This window comes from Macaca thibetana, chromosome 4, assembly GCF_024542745.1.
Source record: "Macaca thibetana thibetana isolate TM-01 chromosome 4, ASM2454274v1, whole genome shotgun sequence".
Taxonomy (NCBI): domain Eukaryota; kingdom Metazoa; phylum Chordata; class Mammalia; order Primates; family Cercopithecidae; genus Macaca; species Macaca thibetana.
Genome location: NC_065581.1, coordinates 146,448,581 through 146,466,170, shown reverse-complemented (window position 1 = coordinate 146,466,170; position 17,590 = coordinate 146,448,581). Strand labels below are relative to the sequence as shown.

Sequence of the window (17,590 nt, the reverse complement as noted above, 5' to 3'; positions counted from 1 at the left end):
CAAAACTAAGATGCAAAGTGAAGGTGGAGCTTTCAAGATATTTTCTTAGAGCCACCAAAATAACATTGCATATTTCCTTCCATTTTTAGCAGTAACTTAAATATTAGCTTGGAATTTATCCCATTATAGGTAGTTTTCCCTTAGAAAAAAACATTGTGTTAACTTCTGAAGTAATGTTACATTACTTGAAATTGTCACATAGAATACCTGCACTAGTAGATCCAATTCCTGTGGTCAGCACAGATCTTGGTGTAATCTTTGCTGCATATTTGAGGAATTGAGATTTCCCTGTGCCAGGATCTCCAACCAATAAAAGATGAGATTCACCTAGGAAAAAGCAAATATGTGAAGTTTTAAATTTCTATAAAAGGGCCCATGAACTAAGAATAATTAGAAAATGGTCCATTTGGAATGCCAACAAAAGTTTACAGTGTTTTTACTGTGTACTTTAACATAGGGTTGTTTGAGAAAGGATTTAACTAGAAAATCTTTAGAAAGTTAACTGTCATAAACATAACAATCCTTAATTGATTACTAAATGTGACACAGAATCTAAATTAATAAATTATGTGCTATTTCCAGATGTTTAGGCCTACGTTTAACATTTTAAAAAATATCTGGGCCAGGTGTGGTGGCTCACACTTGTAATCCCAGCATTTGGGAGGCCAAGGCAGGAGGGTCACTTGAGCCCAGAAATGTGAGACCAGCCTGGGCAAGACTCCATCTCTACAAAAACAAATAAACAATTTTTTGGCTTATAAAGTTTCTGATTTACTCTATTTTTAAATACCAAACTACTATGATTAAATCCTTGCATACAAGTCATATGAGTATTTTATTCTATTTTTATTTAAGCACTTAGAAGTATTAGGGATTTTACAAGTACTTTATAAATATCAAATTACTTATGTTTCCAACAGTTAAGACCTTTTCATTTATGAAAAGTTCATTTAGTAACTTAGTGAAATATGTATCTTAAAATAAGTACTCATTTTGCAAATGTAGCATAAATAACATGTGCATATCATGTGGAACATATCATTTCACTGACCAAGTTTATTCAGCAATACTCAAGTGTTTCCTAAATACATTAATAGGAAACCCCTATTTAAGCTCAACATTTGGCAGAGTGCCTTGCAAAACAGTAGGTGATCAAAACATATAAGTACACCTTATACTTACTATTCTACACTGTACTATATGGTTTTCGAGTCTCTACTAACAGCCTGATTTATAATGTCCTTTTAGTCTTTTGGTTTAATTTTTGGTTATTATGGCCCACATACGGGGACATAATAACCCGTATGCCAGACTCTGGTTAAGTGTGTTAGCTGCAAAAGAGCTTTCTGCTGTCTGGACATAATTATACACTTAAGAGTAATCTTTTCTTGAAGGTGTGACCTGCAGCAGCACCCCATGGCAGATGGCACATTTGCTATCTACCAGCAGAAGGGGAATCAGCAGGCAGATGACTGAAAGCAGCAGTCTAAGAGAAACACAGTGACAGCCACAGATGGAGAGACACTGACTGGAGACATTAAAATGCACTATTTCTAATCTTTTTCCTTTTGAAAACAGACCGGGGATCCAACAAAAAACACAGTAATAGAAACAATTTTATTTTGTGGCATTCTTGTAGGCTATAGCAAAAGTATATGCCATAGAAAAATGTAACTTCTTTCAGTCTTTCTGGAACTCTATAAAGTAGCTTCCAATATATAGATGCTAGACTAAGTATGAGATATTCAGACAACTGTCAGCTTTATAAGATTACAATTGGAAAATAAAACCCAACAAGCAGTTTTTATTCAGGAAAGAAAAAGTTCTAGCTTCTCTCCATGTGTCAATATTACTCAAAATTTCTAAATAGGTACTAACCTCTGACCCGTGTTCCTGTCGCATCAGTCCTTTGAATCCCACCAGCCAGCACCATGGCCACAGCAAGCTTTACTAGATACATTCCAAACACTTGAGGGCACAAGCTAGCCAATATTACATTCCTTCCTAGGAAAAGCAGAAAGATCAGAAATCAGCAATAATTTTCAAGAAACCCCAACTGAAATTTCCTTTCCTTTCCTATCTGACCATCCTCATTTAAATATACTCTATTATGTGAAATGATCAGGAGGTCCAATTCCAAATGACTAACAGGATTAAAGGAGGAAATAACTTTGTTTTGGTTCAAAATGTCCTATTTTTTTGAGACAGGGTCTCACTCTGTCACCTAGGCTGGAGTGCAGTGGCGTGATCATAGCTCATTGCAGCCTCAAACTCCTGGGCTCAACCAATCCTTCTGCCTCAGCCTCTTAAGTAGTTGGGATGGCAGCTGTACAGAACCATGCCCAGCTATTTTTTTTTTTTTTGGAGCAACGTGGTCTCATGTTGCCCAGGATGGTCTCACCCCCGGTCTCAAGCGATCCTTTCCTACTGGCCTCCCAAAGTGCTGGGATTACCACCCAGCACTTATGAGTGGTATGAGCCACTGTATGTACTTTCTATGTGGTAATTTCAGTAAAATTACTCCACTGCCTAAATAAAAGGAAGGCATTCAATCTCAGAAATAATGAGTCAGATCATACAAGTCAGTAATCTTTAAATACAGAGGTAGCTGGAGCTCATGAAGCTTCTCCAAAGGTAGAAGAAGAAATAAGTAAAAAAATCCACCCTCCAAGTCAATTCAGCATTTGCTCTGAGCATTCTGGTAAATTCTGTTTCATCTGGAACAAAGTAACAGGGGCATCGAGGCATTAAGAAAATCACTGCACACCACAACCCTAGCAGTGTAAGCATGAGATCTTGAATTCCTCTGATCATGTGCTTTAAATAAAAGAATATCACTGTCTGGGGTTCTGTTTTCAGAAATAATGCACCAAATCTGAGAATCTGCCTTTCTCTTCCATGAATAAAGCAGGTATTTCATTCAGTCATTGGCCTAATCAACCTATGGAATTCCAACAAGCCATTCCTGAGCCTTTCCATGACTTATAGCCCTATACATAAAGGCTACTTTTTGTAATGAATCAACATTGATTCAGTGGCAACTAATCTATGATGATGTGGCCTGCGATGGCAGAAATGGTGAAGAAAGAAAATCTTTTAGTAAAAAAGGAACCAGAAGATTTAGTAAATCCAGAAAGTTCATTATTTGCCAAAGGAATCCCTCCCTGTTTCGAAGTAGAAAGCCTAGAGAAAAGGTCAGGAATCCAAGCAGGTAAGACTTGACAGCAGGTAGGTAAATTGTGACCAGAATCTAGTGATTACACAAGGAAGGAAAGAAGAAATAGCCCCAACAAACAGGTTCAAGAGTAGGCAAATTGATCTGAGAGTTACATAAGCCAAAACTTAGAGCCAATTTTACTGAGTAACATGCAGATGGGAAGCATATCCCTGTGGTAAGTGGACAGGCTCTGGTGTCATGTTTGGATACAAATCCCAGTGCTATTAATGACCAACTGTCTGACCTTGGGCAAGCTTCTTAACCTCTGCCTCCATTTCTTATCTGTAAAATGGAGATTATAATGGTATCAAGACAGAATTGTTGAGGATTAAGGGAGTTGATAAGTGTACAACAGATAAATAATAACTGGCATATAGTGAGAACTACTTAACTGTAACTGTTAGCTATTTTATTACCTGTATTACTTGTGCATCTTTCTGATCTAAAGATTTCCTCACGCTGTAGTCAACACAAAAGACTACAAAGGTAGGACTGGGGTCCCAGAGAGAAGCAAAAAGGAAGGGCCATTATCCTAAATTTGTTGTCTAAGTTGAAAAGCTTGATTCCTTGGATCATGGCAGCAGAAGCTCTCATGGCTGTATCATGGAAGAAAATGCATTAGCACCAATACCTTCCCCATCCTCACCTCCCTCCCAAATTTCTAGTTCTAGACCATGTCAATAGTGTGGCAAAGGCCTAGTTATCTACTCTTGTGTGGCCCTCAGTCATCTCAATGAAGAGAACTTAGTAGGCCCTCAGTAATTTCAGAAGTAAAGATACGTCAGTCACCCCCAAAGTGGGTTCAGATGGCCCAAAACACTCCAACCCTTACATCTGGGTTTCTATCTAACATCTAAGCACCAGGGTCAAGGAATCCCTCAGGTCACAGCAGATCAGAATAAGGCCCCTAGGTTCATTCTAGTCAGTACCCACAGGATCAGGTCTTAAGCAAGTCAACCTTCAAGTGCTGAGCAGCGAAGCATTCTCCAGCTGTAGACTAGCAAAATGAAGATGTTCTGTTGGATACACCTTCCCAACTTCACCTCTCCTCCCTCCAACACACTCACCAACACTCTGAAATGGAGGAATACAGTGCACTGGTGCTGGTCCATAGGAAACTAAGAGAGAATTCATTCATACTAACAAGAGAAATATTGCTTCATTTTCTTGCTATCTTCCTACTTATATTTCTCACAAGATTATTATATTTACTTCTGCCTTTTATCCAATAAATGGCTCATGCAACAGTAGCCTAATGAAAACAAGACAGATTAATTGCCAGCACAAAGCGCGTTTGAAGATCTAGTTAGAGTACCATATGATGGCCTTCCCTTCATTGTTAAGAGGTAGAACTGAGCTGAGACACTGTAATAAATAAGTAACAGTGGTCCAAGGAAGAGTTACAAATTTTTATAAGGATAGAATCCTAAGAAACCATTTTCAGGCTGTTCAGGCTGGGCACAGTATAATCTCAGCACTTTGGGAGATGGAGGTGTGAGGATCACTTGAGCCTAGGAGTTCAAGACCAGCCTCGGAAATATAGCATAGTGAGAACCTCATCTACTTTAAAAAAAAAAAAAAAAAAAGGAAAGCATTTTAATTTTAAAAATCATTTAAAAATATATGACTCTTAAAGTGCCTGCTTCATAAATTTATAATGTAGAGAACATTTGCTTCTTTCTATACAGATCAGATAAAAGAACAGGAGCTACTAATGTGCTACACACTTACGCACACAAAAAAAAATCCCATAAAATAAAAGCAAACTGTTCCTATTTAGGGAAATGGAAGCCTTATTATTATTATTATTATTATTATTATTAATTTTTATTTTTTTGAGACAGAGTCTCGCTCTGTCACCCAGGCTGGAGTGCAGTGGCGTGATCTTGGCTCACTGCAACCTCTGCCTCCCAGGCTCAAGCAATTCTCCTGTCTCAGTCACATAAGTTGCTGGGACTAGAGGTGCACGCCACCACACCTGGCTAATTTTTGTATTTTTAGTAGAGACAGGGTTTCACCATGTTGGCCAGGCTGGTCTCAAACTCCTGACCTCAAGTGACCCACCCGCCTTGGCCTCTCCAAGTGCTGGGATTATAGGCATGAGCCACCACACCCAGCCAGAAGCCTTATTTTTTAAAATAATACCTATCTAATATAGCATGTGATTTAAGAATAAGGTAATCAATCTCTCTTAGATTTGAGGGGAGTGTTATTAGAAATGTCTATTCCTGGCTTCAGTTTCTTTTTCTCAGAAGATGTCTCTATGGAGAAATGAAAACAGGCACTTGAAGATTTAACTGGCACTTTATACACTCGGGATTTATCAATAAAATACACTACAAGCCCAATGGCTGTGATGTTTTATTCTTTGTAATTATACCTGAATGTCAGAGTCCAAATTTTTGCTTGTGATGACAAAGCTTATTGTCTGCATCTTCTATCTCTCATCTTTTTCCTAGTTATTCCCTATTTTAAAATCTCCAGCCAAAATAGGGTAAAGTTATCTTTATTATGGAAAATACATCAAAGAGAAAAATGGCTTTAATTGGATGAGGGTTCATAATAGGAAGAGTTTTGTCTTTTAAAGAACTATATTTTTAATTGATATGATAGGAAACTCTGAAATCGTTTGGCAGTGTATGAGGTGTTTAAAATAATAGTTAAGTGGAATATCTCCAGGCAATTTGCTAAATAGAAGAGTATGGCAGAAAAGGGCTTCAAAAGGAGACTAGAGCTAGAGGTACTCACTAATCCTACCCTTTAAACTCAGCCATCGAGTTATGCGGCATATAAGACTGTCAAATCACAGACATCATATTTAACCACTGCATGTAATACCATTAATAATAATCAGTTTTAGCCCTTAAACACAAACCTGCAAAGGGATCACTCTTATGGTATTCCCAAAAATCTTCAAATTCCTTTCGGACCTCCTCATCCATGACAATCCCTGAGGACTGCTCATTATTTACTTGGATGTAATTTGCTTTCAGGACTATCTCCACTTCACAGCGCACATCTTGCTGAAAGGGCTTCCACCGTTGCATTACAACCCCATAAATAGTGAGGTCATCACCTAGGAAAAAGCACCAAGTGAGTCCAGTGGTAGCATCCTGCATGCTGAGCACAGACTCAAAATGACAAAGGACCAGACATTAGAAATAAATCACTCCCTTACTAGAGTTTACAATGTGTACACTCATCCAGAAAACAATTTAGGGGCAGAATAACACCCCAGATTATTGACTTTTGTCCCCCACAGTCATTTGTATCTGTAAAGTGAAAAGCTGAAGTCAGTATTTCCTATTTTTCATAACCTGCTACATGATAATCATACCAAATCATTACTTTTCACTGGGAAAATAGTTTACTGGATGATTCATTCATCATAGTTACATTGGGTGAAATGTTCATCCTCTGAGTCTCTAACCATTTAGCTCTCATTTAGAGAAGAGATGTGGGAACTGCAGCCAGAAAGTTAAATAAACTGTAATTTGGAGTCAGGAAAAGAGACAACCTTGTGATGACTGGCAGGTAGCTTGGGTTTCTTACACGTTCATTTTTACTTAACTCATTTGTTAATATTCTACTCACTGACCCTCATCTTTTTTAATGAACCAAAGAAACAATGAACTAAGAAATGAATAAATACCCGTTCTACTTCAAAGCTCCTTCCCACAAAGTATGAAAGCACAGGATACAATCCTGCTTGCTCCTTGTTGATGGTTCTCTCCTACTTGAGGAAACTCTCCCACCATTCCTGGTAGGCAGAAGCAACTTTTATAGATTTTCCGACGAGGCCCTGGGTAGTTTATGGGCACACTCGCCTAACATTGCCATCTGTACTTATTACAACATACAATGCAATGCATCAGTTAACAAGTATATACAAATGTTTGGCATTCGATATTTTGGTACTGGAGAAAGTGGGCCAAAAACAAACATGAAAAAAATCATAATCCTGATCCCCCCAAATTTTAATCTTGTTGAACACAGGGTATTGGACATGCCCCAACCCCAATCCTGGTATTTATATTTTGCATAATAAACACTGTCTCAGAACTAACAGGCAATTCTTCATTTCCAAGCCTTTGTGCCAAGTATATGATATGTGCTGATGAAAAATGCCTTTTACTCTCTAAATTTCAATGAGTAATCTGCATAGTTTTTGATTTCCTAAAGGAAAATGCTAAATGCATGGAACTGGTGGTGCCAATTCACAGAATAGAGGCACATTTCTAGTTCAAGGTAACTTCATACTAAATGGTTACAAACACATTAAGCAAGTGCTTTACAAGTTTCCAAGATCTTTCCTAAGCCACTACTTAATGATTTTCAAACCCAATCAGGAATGATGATCATTTACTATATTGTCTGACCCCATATTTCTAGGTAAAAATGATTGGGGATAACTTTACATAAGCACATGGAACAATTCTCTGTGATGGTCATTTTAATGGATTATGTTTAGGTTGTTTCTAAACCAGTTAAATGAGGAACTTAACGTTTAGATATATGACCCATAAGTAATAATCTAACGTCAATAAGCGGTTATTATGTGGAAAACATAGAGCACTGAAGCATGGCCAAGAGTACTGACCTCATGAGATTTGGATTTAAATCCCAGCTCCACTGCTCGCAGGCTACGTGACCTTGGGCAAATTACCTACCCTACCTAAGCCTGTTTCTTGACCCACAAAATGTGAATGATTATATTAACATCATAGTACTACAGTGAGAATTAGATTGGATAATGTACATAAATTAATGCAATATCTAGAACACAGTAATTGCTCAATAAATATTAGCTCTTCTTATACTAAACCTACCTTACATTTGTAAAGTAATTAATACCCTTAAAGGCCCTTCTATATATATGTGTTTTCCTTACTCAAATACTTACTGAATGGAAGATTCATATAATCACCAGAACAATTGTGAGGTATACATGATAGTCCAAGGCAATAGATATTCACCTTAAACTTCTGTATTTTTCAAAAGTAATGTTATAAGCAACGTTGTTTTCGGGAAGCTAAAATTCTTAGTTTTCTACAATCCAATCTCTCTGTGCCCCTACATAATCTGTGGCATCTTTACTACTGTAGCCATTCCCAGTCAGACCCATCTGTCGGGTCTCCTGCTGCACTGTCATTTACCAGCACAAAACCTCCAACTTCATTACTCTGCACATGCCGAAGTGGGGTCCCTAACTAGATCGTAAATTCCTGAAGGGCAAGGATTATATACTATTTATGTTTTTTGATTCCCACAGAGGTTTATAGCTAAGGATATATGAAAAAATAGCTATTGATAGATTGCTTCTCTCCATCCTTCATTATTAATGACATTTGAAAGAAAAACAACTTAAGACATATTTCCAGTACAGAAATAATTCAATTTAGATGAACTGCATGAAAAGATCTTACTCTCAATTGAAGGATAGCTACATGTTCAGCCTGAGCTTATATAAGAACTGCTTTGCTGAGATAGATATTACAGATTTAGGTTAAAATCTAGTCCTATGTGAGCAAGGTATTCTGACATATTCTGGGGTTGCTTAGCAGGAAATCCATAATCAAAGCTGTTATCTCATTAGTATACTATTTAGACAATTGTACATTAATATACGTCAGCTATCTGCACCCTAGAAGAGGTCCCTCACCAGAATCCGAACACACTGGCACCCTGATCTCCAACCTCCAGCCTCCAAAACTGTGAGAAATAAATGTTTGTTGTTGAAGCTACCCAGTCTATGGTGATCTGTTAGAGCAGTCTGATATAGTTCGGATATTTGTCCCCACTCAAATCTCATGTTGAGATATAATCCCCAGTATTGGAGGTGAGGCCTGGTAGGAGGTGTCTGGATCATGCAGGTGGATCCCTCATGAATGGCTTGGGCCGTCCTTTTGGTGATAAAGGAGGCCCTCACTCTGAGTTCGAATGAGCTCTATTCATTTAAATGTGTGTGAAACCTCTTCCCTCCCCACTGTCTCTCCTGCTTTCCCCATATGACATGCCTGCTCCCCCTCTCCTTTCTGCCAGGATCGTAAACTTCCTGAGGCCTCAGAAGAAGCTGAGCCTATGTCTGCACCATGCTTCCTGTACAGCCTGTGGAACTGTGAGCCAATTAAACCTCTTTTCTTTATAAATTGCCCAGTCTCAGGTATTTCTTTATAGCAACACAAGAATGGACTAACAGCCCAAAATGACCAAAACATCACCCTTCCACAAATATTTTTAAGTTTGATTTCTTCTTAGTCTCCCCAGTGAGGAAAGGGAATACAATGAGTTGAGAGGGACAAAGGAGAGCTTAGGACTAGTCTGGTTGGCCTAAAGAGTAAAACATAAACTCAGAATGACACTGGAACAATCAGGCTTTTGGAGCTCTCAGATTTCCAGAACAGTTCTGAGGCTCAGAAAGTCTTTAAATTGCCTGGAACATTATAGATTATCCAGATCAACTGCCATTGTAAGGCCTAAATCCCTAACAATGTACAGTATATGCTGTGTTTGACTATCTATGAGAAAAAGAACTCATCACCATCCAAGGCCCATGTCAGACACCTCTAATTATTAGGTATTGAGTTGAAATCTACCTCCTTGTGGCTTATCCCACTGAAACCCAGTAGCATCTTCTGTAATTACAATTCTATTTCTATGTGACAGTCTTCTAACTATTGAAAGTTGGCTGTCATGTCCTTCCTCAGGCTTCTCCATGCTAAACATGTATAGCTATTCATTGAGTATGGGTTTCAAGTTCCCTCCCAATTCAGGTGATCAGCCAATGAAAACATCGAGGACCCTCAGAAGACAGCAGACCAAAATCGGTGACTCCTATCACGGTGTCACCAGCACAGAGCAGACAGGAATGATGTCCTTTCTTCTAGGCACCAATAAGACATGCAGCAGCATCTCAGAGTCGCATTCTCTAATTCATTTTATAAAAATGCCCACTGAATCCACTACATTTTTTTAAAGTTCCTGCTGTTAAGCTATAGTGCACTGAAAAGAGCCTTAAATTAGACATCAGTGGTTCTGGATTCATGTTCCAGTTATGCCACATAACTCTCTAAGTGACCTTAGGCGAGTCAGGTTCTTCATTCATAAAACAAGCACCTGGACTAGCTGCTGTTGTACAGGTCTAGCTCAGCTCTCTTCCTGCTATCACTTCCTACCTGCATGCCAGTTTCTATTCTCAAGGTGAGCAATTAAAGCCCTACATTTCCCTTGCCTGTGATCTTGGGAAGATAAAAAGTGGCTTTTCCTAATCAATAGTTTAGGACCCACTACACAAGCTAAAAAAAAATTCATTCTTACCAGATTTGCAACTATCCACTAAGTCATCTTCCAGAATAACCTTCATAGATCGTGGAATACTTCCAACAGATAGCCTTTGAACCTAGCAAAGAAAAGAAAACAGATTCTGAGTATGCTTAAATACATGTTAAGTATCCAGAAGTCTAGCAGTACTTGAAATTACTATTTCTATTTCTCTGGTATATCATTCAATTTAATTATAATGGGGATTTAAGTAATTTTTCTTGAAAATTATGTCTACTATCAATTTAAGAATTCACTAAATAAAATACAAATATGGAAAATATCTCCAAATATAATCTATATAATCTACCTTGCAGATGGTCAAAGTAAAAGTATGCTACAACTACTAAATTTAATAACAAAGTTAACTTTATCTAGAAAAGAGGGGTATTTCTTTCCTGATCACTAATCAAAAGACCTGGGACAAATCACCCAGTTCCTATGATTACTCCTTAGTAACAGAACCCTAGTTTTATTTCATGTGGACATGTGCCTAATACAAAGACTTTATTTCCCAGGTTCCCTTGAACACTGAACATAGATATAGTCATATGATGGAACTTTGAGTAATGAGATATCATAAGCAGACAATGCAAGAGACTTGCAAGGAGACTGCTGAAGTGGAGAATTGGTTAGGTGGTAGGCAACTTTGCCTTTTGTTCTCTGACTACAACACACATGTGATGGAGTTGTAGCCAGCATCCTGGCCCACAGCCAATCATCAGAAGAGAAGCCATGTATTAAGAATGGTTGAGGCCGGGTGTGGTGGCTTATCTGTAATCCCAGCACTTCGGGAGGCCAAGGTGGGTGGATCACCTGAGGTTAGGGGTTGTGAGACCAGCCTGACCAACATCACAAAACCCTGTCTCTATTAAAAATACAGAATTAGCCAGGCAAAGTGGCACACGCCTGTAATCCCAGCTATTCGGGAGGCTGAGACAGGAGAAATGCTCGAACCCCGGAGGTAGAGGTTGCAGTGACTCAAGATCACACCATTGCACTCCAGCCTGGGCAACAACAGCGAAACTCAGAAAAAGAAAAAGAAAAAGAAAAAGAAAAAGAAATAGGACGGAAGGAAAGAAGGAAGGAAGGAAGGAAGGAAGGAAGGAAGGAAGGAAGGAAGGAAGGAAGGAAGGCAGGCAGGCAGGCAGGCAGGCAGGCAGGCAGGCGAGAAAGAAAGGAAAGAAAAGAAAAAAGAAAGAAAAGAAAGAGAGAAAGAAAGAAGAATGGTTGAATAGAAAGACAGGAGTCTGAGTTCTCGACAATGAACTAACCTTGAACTGCCTATCTCTTAATTATTTAGGTAAGAATAAACTTTTGTGTTTAAGCTGCAAGCAAATGAAAATCAGGCTCACTCTCACTTGTTAAAGAGTGTTTACAAATACTTCATTTAGCACAGCAAATAACAGAGGGTCGATCCAAACTCCAAATCCTGTTCACTCCAATGTGATTTTTTTTTTTTTTCAGAGACAGAGTCTTGCTCTGTCAACCAGGCTGGAACACAGAGACACGATCCATAGCTCACTGCTGCCCAGAATTCCTTGGCTCAAGTGATCTTCCTGCCTCAGCTTCCTGAGTAGCTGCGATTATAAGCACAAGCCACCATGCCTGGCCACTCCAATGTTTAACAATTTAAGCATTAATTAATCTTCTATCCCTTAGTTAAGAACATTAATTTTCTTCTATTCTTCAGCTAAGAACAGCTAGGGTAGACTTCTTAAATATTCACTTCTTTAATTTTAACATAATTAAGTCATTTCACAACTTTCTTGTCAATGCTCTACCTAAAAAGGATGATGATTGCATGGTTTCTAAAGACTATATTCAGATATATGTGGAAGAGTTTCAAGCTTGATCTTCGACAAAGTGGTAACACAAGTCCATTTGTATCCATTCTGTGTTCCCTAATCCTATCAATGTGCCCAAAGCTGAAAAACACTTCTTCAAATTTGTTATTTATCTCATTTATGTCATCATTTACCTGTTCCTGAATTTTGATTTCCTGGTAATCTCTGCACCTGGTTGGAGATGAAGACAAGCCTGAGAGGCAAGTGAATTTAGAGGAATCACAGCTCTCCAAGCTGGGACACGAGGATGGCCGGCAAAAGGTGTAATACTGCTCAAAGTCAGCCTTGACCACAAACACATGCTTGCATTTGGTACACATGTAATCCCGCTCAAACTCCAGAACCTTCACCAGACTTGTTCGAATCACTGTCCCAGTGACAGATAAAAAGTGTCCCACATCCTTGGTTTTAGGTATGTGTTCCCTCACCAGCTCAGGACAGACAGGCAAACCTGATGGAGAAAACAAAAAAACAGCATCAACTTCAATCTTGAGATTTGACTCCAAGGGATATATTCTTCTCCTGTTTCCTGAAAGATAAATTTTAATTTCAGGGAAAAAAATGATTGTGTTTTACTAAGAAAAAATTAGATCATCATCTCTATTAAGAAAATATAAAGAATTGTTTCAAATAACAGTTATCAGTAGAGTATTTTTTAATCCAGATACTGCACAATGAGCAGACTAGGTTTTAAGGCATGTAGCTGTGATGCTATAATAACCAGGATTTTAAAAAGGACTTATTCTCACAAGAGGGCTATTTCAGTAGGATCTAAAGTATATAATTTTAATGGCATTTAACAAAAAATATATTGCCGCTTGCCACACATAAAATCAACTGATGACTCTTTTAGTAAACCACAAAGCTGACTGATAAAGAGATGGTAGCATGACGACCAAAGAGTTCCACAGCGCTAGAAAGTTACTTTTTTTTTTAAGTCAGATTCAGAATTTATTAATACATACATATGACAGTGTTTTTGAGCCCTGACTTACCTAGCGGTTTACCCACAGCATCACCTTATCCTATAAAAGCCTCATGTTTTTCAACACTAAAAAACAGGCAACAGAAAAGGTGCAAAATGCCAAAGAAAATTCTTATTCAGTCTGGGCAAAGTGGCTGACACTTGGGAAGCCGAGGTAGGAGAACTGCTGGGGCCCAGGAGTTCAAGACTAGCCTGGGCAACATAGTGGGACCCCATCCCTACAAAAAATTAAAAAATCGGCTAGGCATGGTGGTGCATTGCCTATAGTCCCAGCAACTTGGTAAGGCTGAGGTGGGAGGATCCCTTGAGCCCAGGGGGTCAAGGCTACAGGAACCATGGTCATGCCACTGAACTCCATTTTGGGGAACACAGCGAGATCCTGCCCCCAAAAAAAAGAAAGAAAGAGAGGGAGGGAGAAAGGAAGGAGAGAGAGAAAAAGAGAAGCAAAGAGGGGAGGGGAGGGGAGGAGGAAAATCTTATGTGGAAATTCCCTCTTTATCATGTTTGGCTACAATGCACCATTGGGGTGCAAAGATGCTGGCTATGATGATTAAAGGCTAATTCCTAACAAGTTTATTGGAATAGTGTCTGTTATGCTGGTTCATGTCTCCTGCCTTGTCCTCAGTATTTAGTGGTTCAAAACCAGGTAAGTATGCCTACTGAAGACCCATCTATCAGACTGTCTAGCCCATGATAAATGCCATAATAGGAATCATTATACTTTTAAGTTTCTATGGTCAGCATATTTTCTCCTGGTTGATACATCTATTCTGAAAGCCAATCAGAAGGTAGTTTAGGAAGTATGAGGGGAAAAAGCAAATTAGTTAGAGTAACTGAATGTTTAAGGTGCCAGGCTATGATAACCTACTGTTACAAGTCTACAGACAAACTTGAATTTTTTCTGTTGGTTGGCTGAAACTCTCTCTCAATACATCGTAGACTGTATAGACAAACAAGGTGGCCATTGCCAACACTTGCCCCATGACTCCTTTTTCTATGCTTCCAAGACTGACTTGCCCATTTTCTAATGAACATATTCATTATTTACATTAATTCAGATTGCATCACATTTTGCCATTAAGGGAGTCACACTTTTGGTTCATATCCTGGAATGCTAAAAAACAAGAAACAGCCCAGAGATCTATCTCTCTTGTTTACCTGGCCTTAACTGGAATGTATGTTATAATACATCTTAACACTGCTTATAGATTATCAGTTACATTTATTTTGCCCCCCACATAAATACTTTAAAAAATATATGAATACTTAAAAGAAAGCAAGATATAATTCACATACCACAAAATTTACCCTATAAAGTATATAATTCAGTGGTAATTCGTATATTCACAATATTGTACAACCATCACCATTAATTTCAGAACATTTTCGTAATTTCAAAAAGAAATCCTGTACCCAGTAGCAGTCACTCCCCATTTGTAACCCTAGCTGCTGGCAACCACTGATCTACTTTTGATCTTCGTGAATTTACCTATTCTGGAAATTTCACACATAGATGCTCCGTGACTTACCATGGGGTAACATCTCAATAAACCCAATGTAAATTGAAAATGTTGTAAGTTGAAAGTGCATTTAGCACACCTAACCCACTGAACATCACTGCTTAGCCTACCTAGCCAACCTTCAATGTACTCAGAATACTAGCATTAGCCTACAGTTGGGCAAAATCATCTAACACAAGCCCTATTTTATAATTAAGGGTTGAATTTTTCATGTTATTTTTGAATACTATACTAAAAGTGACAAACAGAATAATTTATGGGTGCTCACAGTATGGTTTCTACTGAATCATTTTCACATACTCATAAAGTCAAACAACTGTAAGTCAGGGATATCTGAACAAAATCATACAATATGTGGTCTTTTGAATCTGGCTTCATTTACTTAGAATAATGTTTTCAAGATTCATTCCTGTTGTAACATATGCAGTACTTCATTCCTTTTTATGACTAAATAATATTCCACTGTTTAGATATACCATATTTTGGTTATTCATTTATTAGCTCATGGACATTTAGATTGTTTCCACTTTTTGGCTATTATGAATAATGCTACTACAAACATTTGTATGCAAATTTTTGTTTGAACGGTTTTCGATTATTTTGGGCATACACTTAAGGAGTAGAATTGCTGGGTCACATGGTTATTAAAATAATTTTTAAAAATAATTTTATTTTTACGTTTGCAAACAGTCACTAAGTGCTCTCTATTGTACATATACAGAAGGATACTCAAGTGGGATATATGATAATTAATCCAATTCGCTTCTCGAAATATAAACAGAATGTACCAACAATTACTTCTAAGAAGATAAGGAAGATAAAAAGGAGAATAGAAAAAAATAGGTTAAGAAAACTTACTTAAACAAAAATTCTTTGGGTTTCTGAATTATTCATTTTCTCTTCCTTGGCCGTAAAAAAATATCATTTTTGCCTCCCATTTCTAGTCCCCTCATCTCAGTTCTGCTTCAGATGCAAATTGATTGTTCAGTTTAAATTATAAAGTCAATATATTAAAACAAGGAAAATTAAGATCAAGAGAACCACATTACAAAATGTGGTGTTACTCTAATGTTATGCATAACTGAAGAATGCCCAATAAGACTACAGACTGCCTAGCATAATTTAGAAAAGTCTTTGGATTTTTGGCCAGATGTGGTGGCTTATGCCTGTAATCCCAGCACTTTGGGAGGCTGAGGTGGGTGGATCACCTGAGGTCGGGAGTTTGAGACCAGCCTGACCAACATGAAGAAACCCCATCTCTACTAAAAATACAAAAAATTAGCCAGGTGTGGTGGTGCATGCCTGTAATCCCAGCTACTCAGGAGGCTGAGGCAAGAGAATCACTTGAACCTGGGAGGCAGAGGTTGCAGTGAGCTGAGATCGTGCCCCTGCACTCCAGATTGGGCAACAAGAGCAAAACTCTGTCTCAAAAAAAAAAAAAAAAGAAAGAAAAGTCAAGTCTTTGGATTTTCAATGTGAAGAAGTGATGTATCAATGAAGTCTTATATAATATAAACTGTATAGACAGACACTTTTTATTTTTGGCTTAAAACAAATTCTGGTTTAAAAACAAAGTTATGTGTAATTTTATTGTAGTTTTATTCCTAGAAAGCTATCTTTAATTTGATAGTGTTTCTTACTGTAAATAGCATCTTAGAATGGAAGAATAAAACACCATATGCCCCACTGCTTCTAGAGTAACCCGAGCAATACATAATGAAGGCCAAATCTTCTTTGCTTTTACCCTTCCATGGCTTGCCACAGATCTAAGAATAAGGAACCAAATCTGGCCTGGACTACAGGGCCTTTTGTGACTGGCCTCCTGTTTTATCAAGACTTCTGTGCACTTTTTCACATATAGTGCTCCCTTTGTCTTAGTGCTCTCCTCTTCACTCTGCTCCTCAAAAATGCCCACACTAAGAAGCAATGCAGTGGTTAAGAATACAGACTTAGGCCAGGCACAGTGGCTCATGCTTGTAATCCCAGCATTTGGGGAGGCCAAGGTGGGTGGATGACCTGAGGTCCGGAGTTCGAAACCAGCCTGGCCAACATGCTGAAACCCCGTCTCTACTAAAAACACAAAAATTAGTATTTTTGTGGGTGTGGTGGCACATGCCTGTAATCCCAGCTACTCGGAAGGCTGAGGCAGGAGAATTGCTTGAACCTGGGAGGCAGAGGTTGCCGTGAGCCAAGATTGCACCTGTGCACTCCAGCTTGGTCAACAGAGCGAGACTCTGTCTCAAAAAAACAAAGAATACAGACTCGAGCTAGAATGCTGAGGTTTGAGTCACAACTCTGTCACTTACTAGCTGTGTGACCTTGGCCAAGTTGTAACCTCTCAGATTTCTCATCTATAAAATAACAACAGAACCTATCACATAGGGTAATAAGAAGACTAAAAGAATTCACAGCTTACACCTATAATCCCAGTACTTTGGGAAGCTGAAGCAGAAGGATCACTTGAGGCTAGGAGTTCAAGACCAGCCTGAGCAACACAGAGACCCCACCTCTACCAAATAAAGAAAAAAAAAATTTTAAATAGCTGAGCATGGTGGCACATGCCTGTAATCCCAGCTACCCAGGAGGTTGAGGTGGGAGGATCACTTGAGCCCAGAAATTAGAGACTGCAGTGAGCTATGATTCTTGTGCAACTGCATTCCAGCCTGGGCAACAGAGTGAGAACCTGTTTCAAAAAAGAAAA

General features: G+C 38.5%; 1 protein-coding gene across 1 annotated transcript in view; it reads right to left on the bottom strand.

Moving 5' to 3' along the window:
• Positions 1–17,590, bottom strand: part of MCM9 (minichromosome maintenance 9 homologous recombination repair factor) — a 122,567-nt gene that overhangs the window by 99,156 nt on the left and 5,821 nt on the right. Inside the window, exons 3-7 of the mRNA XM_050788749.1 lie at positions 12,519–12,835; positions 10,535–10,616; positions 6,093–6,293; positions 1,879–2,004; positions 208–327 (exon numbers count right to left, since the gene is read on the bottom strand). Coding sequence (XP_050644706.1) covers positions 208–327; positions 1,879–2,004; positions 6,093–6,293; positions 10,535–10,616; positions 12,519–12,835 — 846 coding nt within the window. The remainder of the gene's footprint in view (positions 1–207; positions 328–1,878; positions 2,005–6,092; positions 6,294–10,534; positions 10,617–12,518; positions 12,836–17,590) is intronic.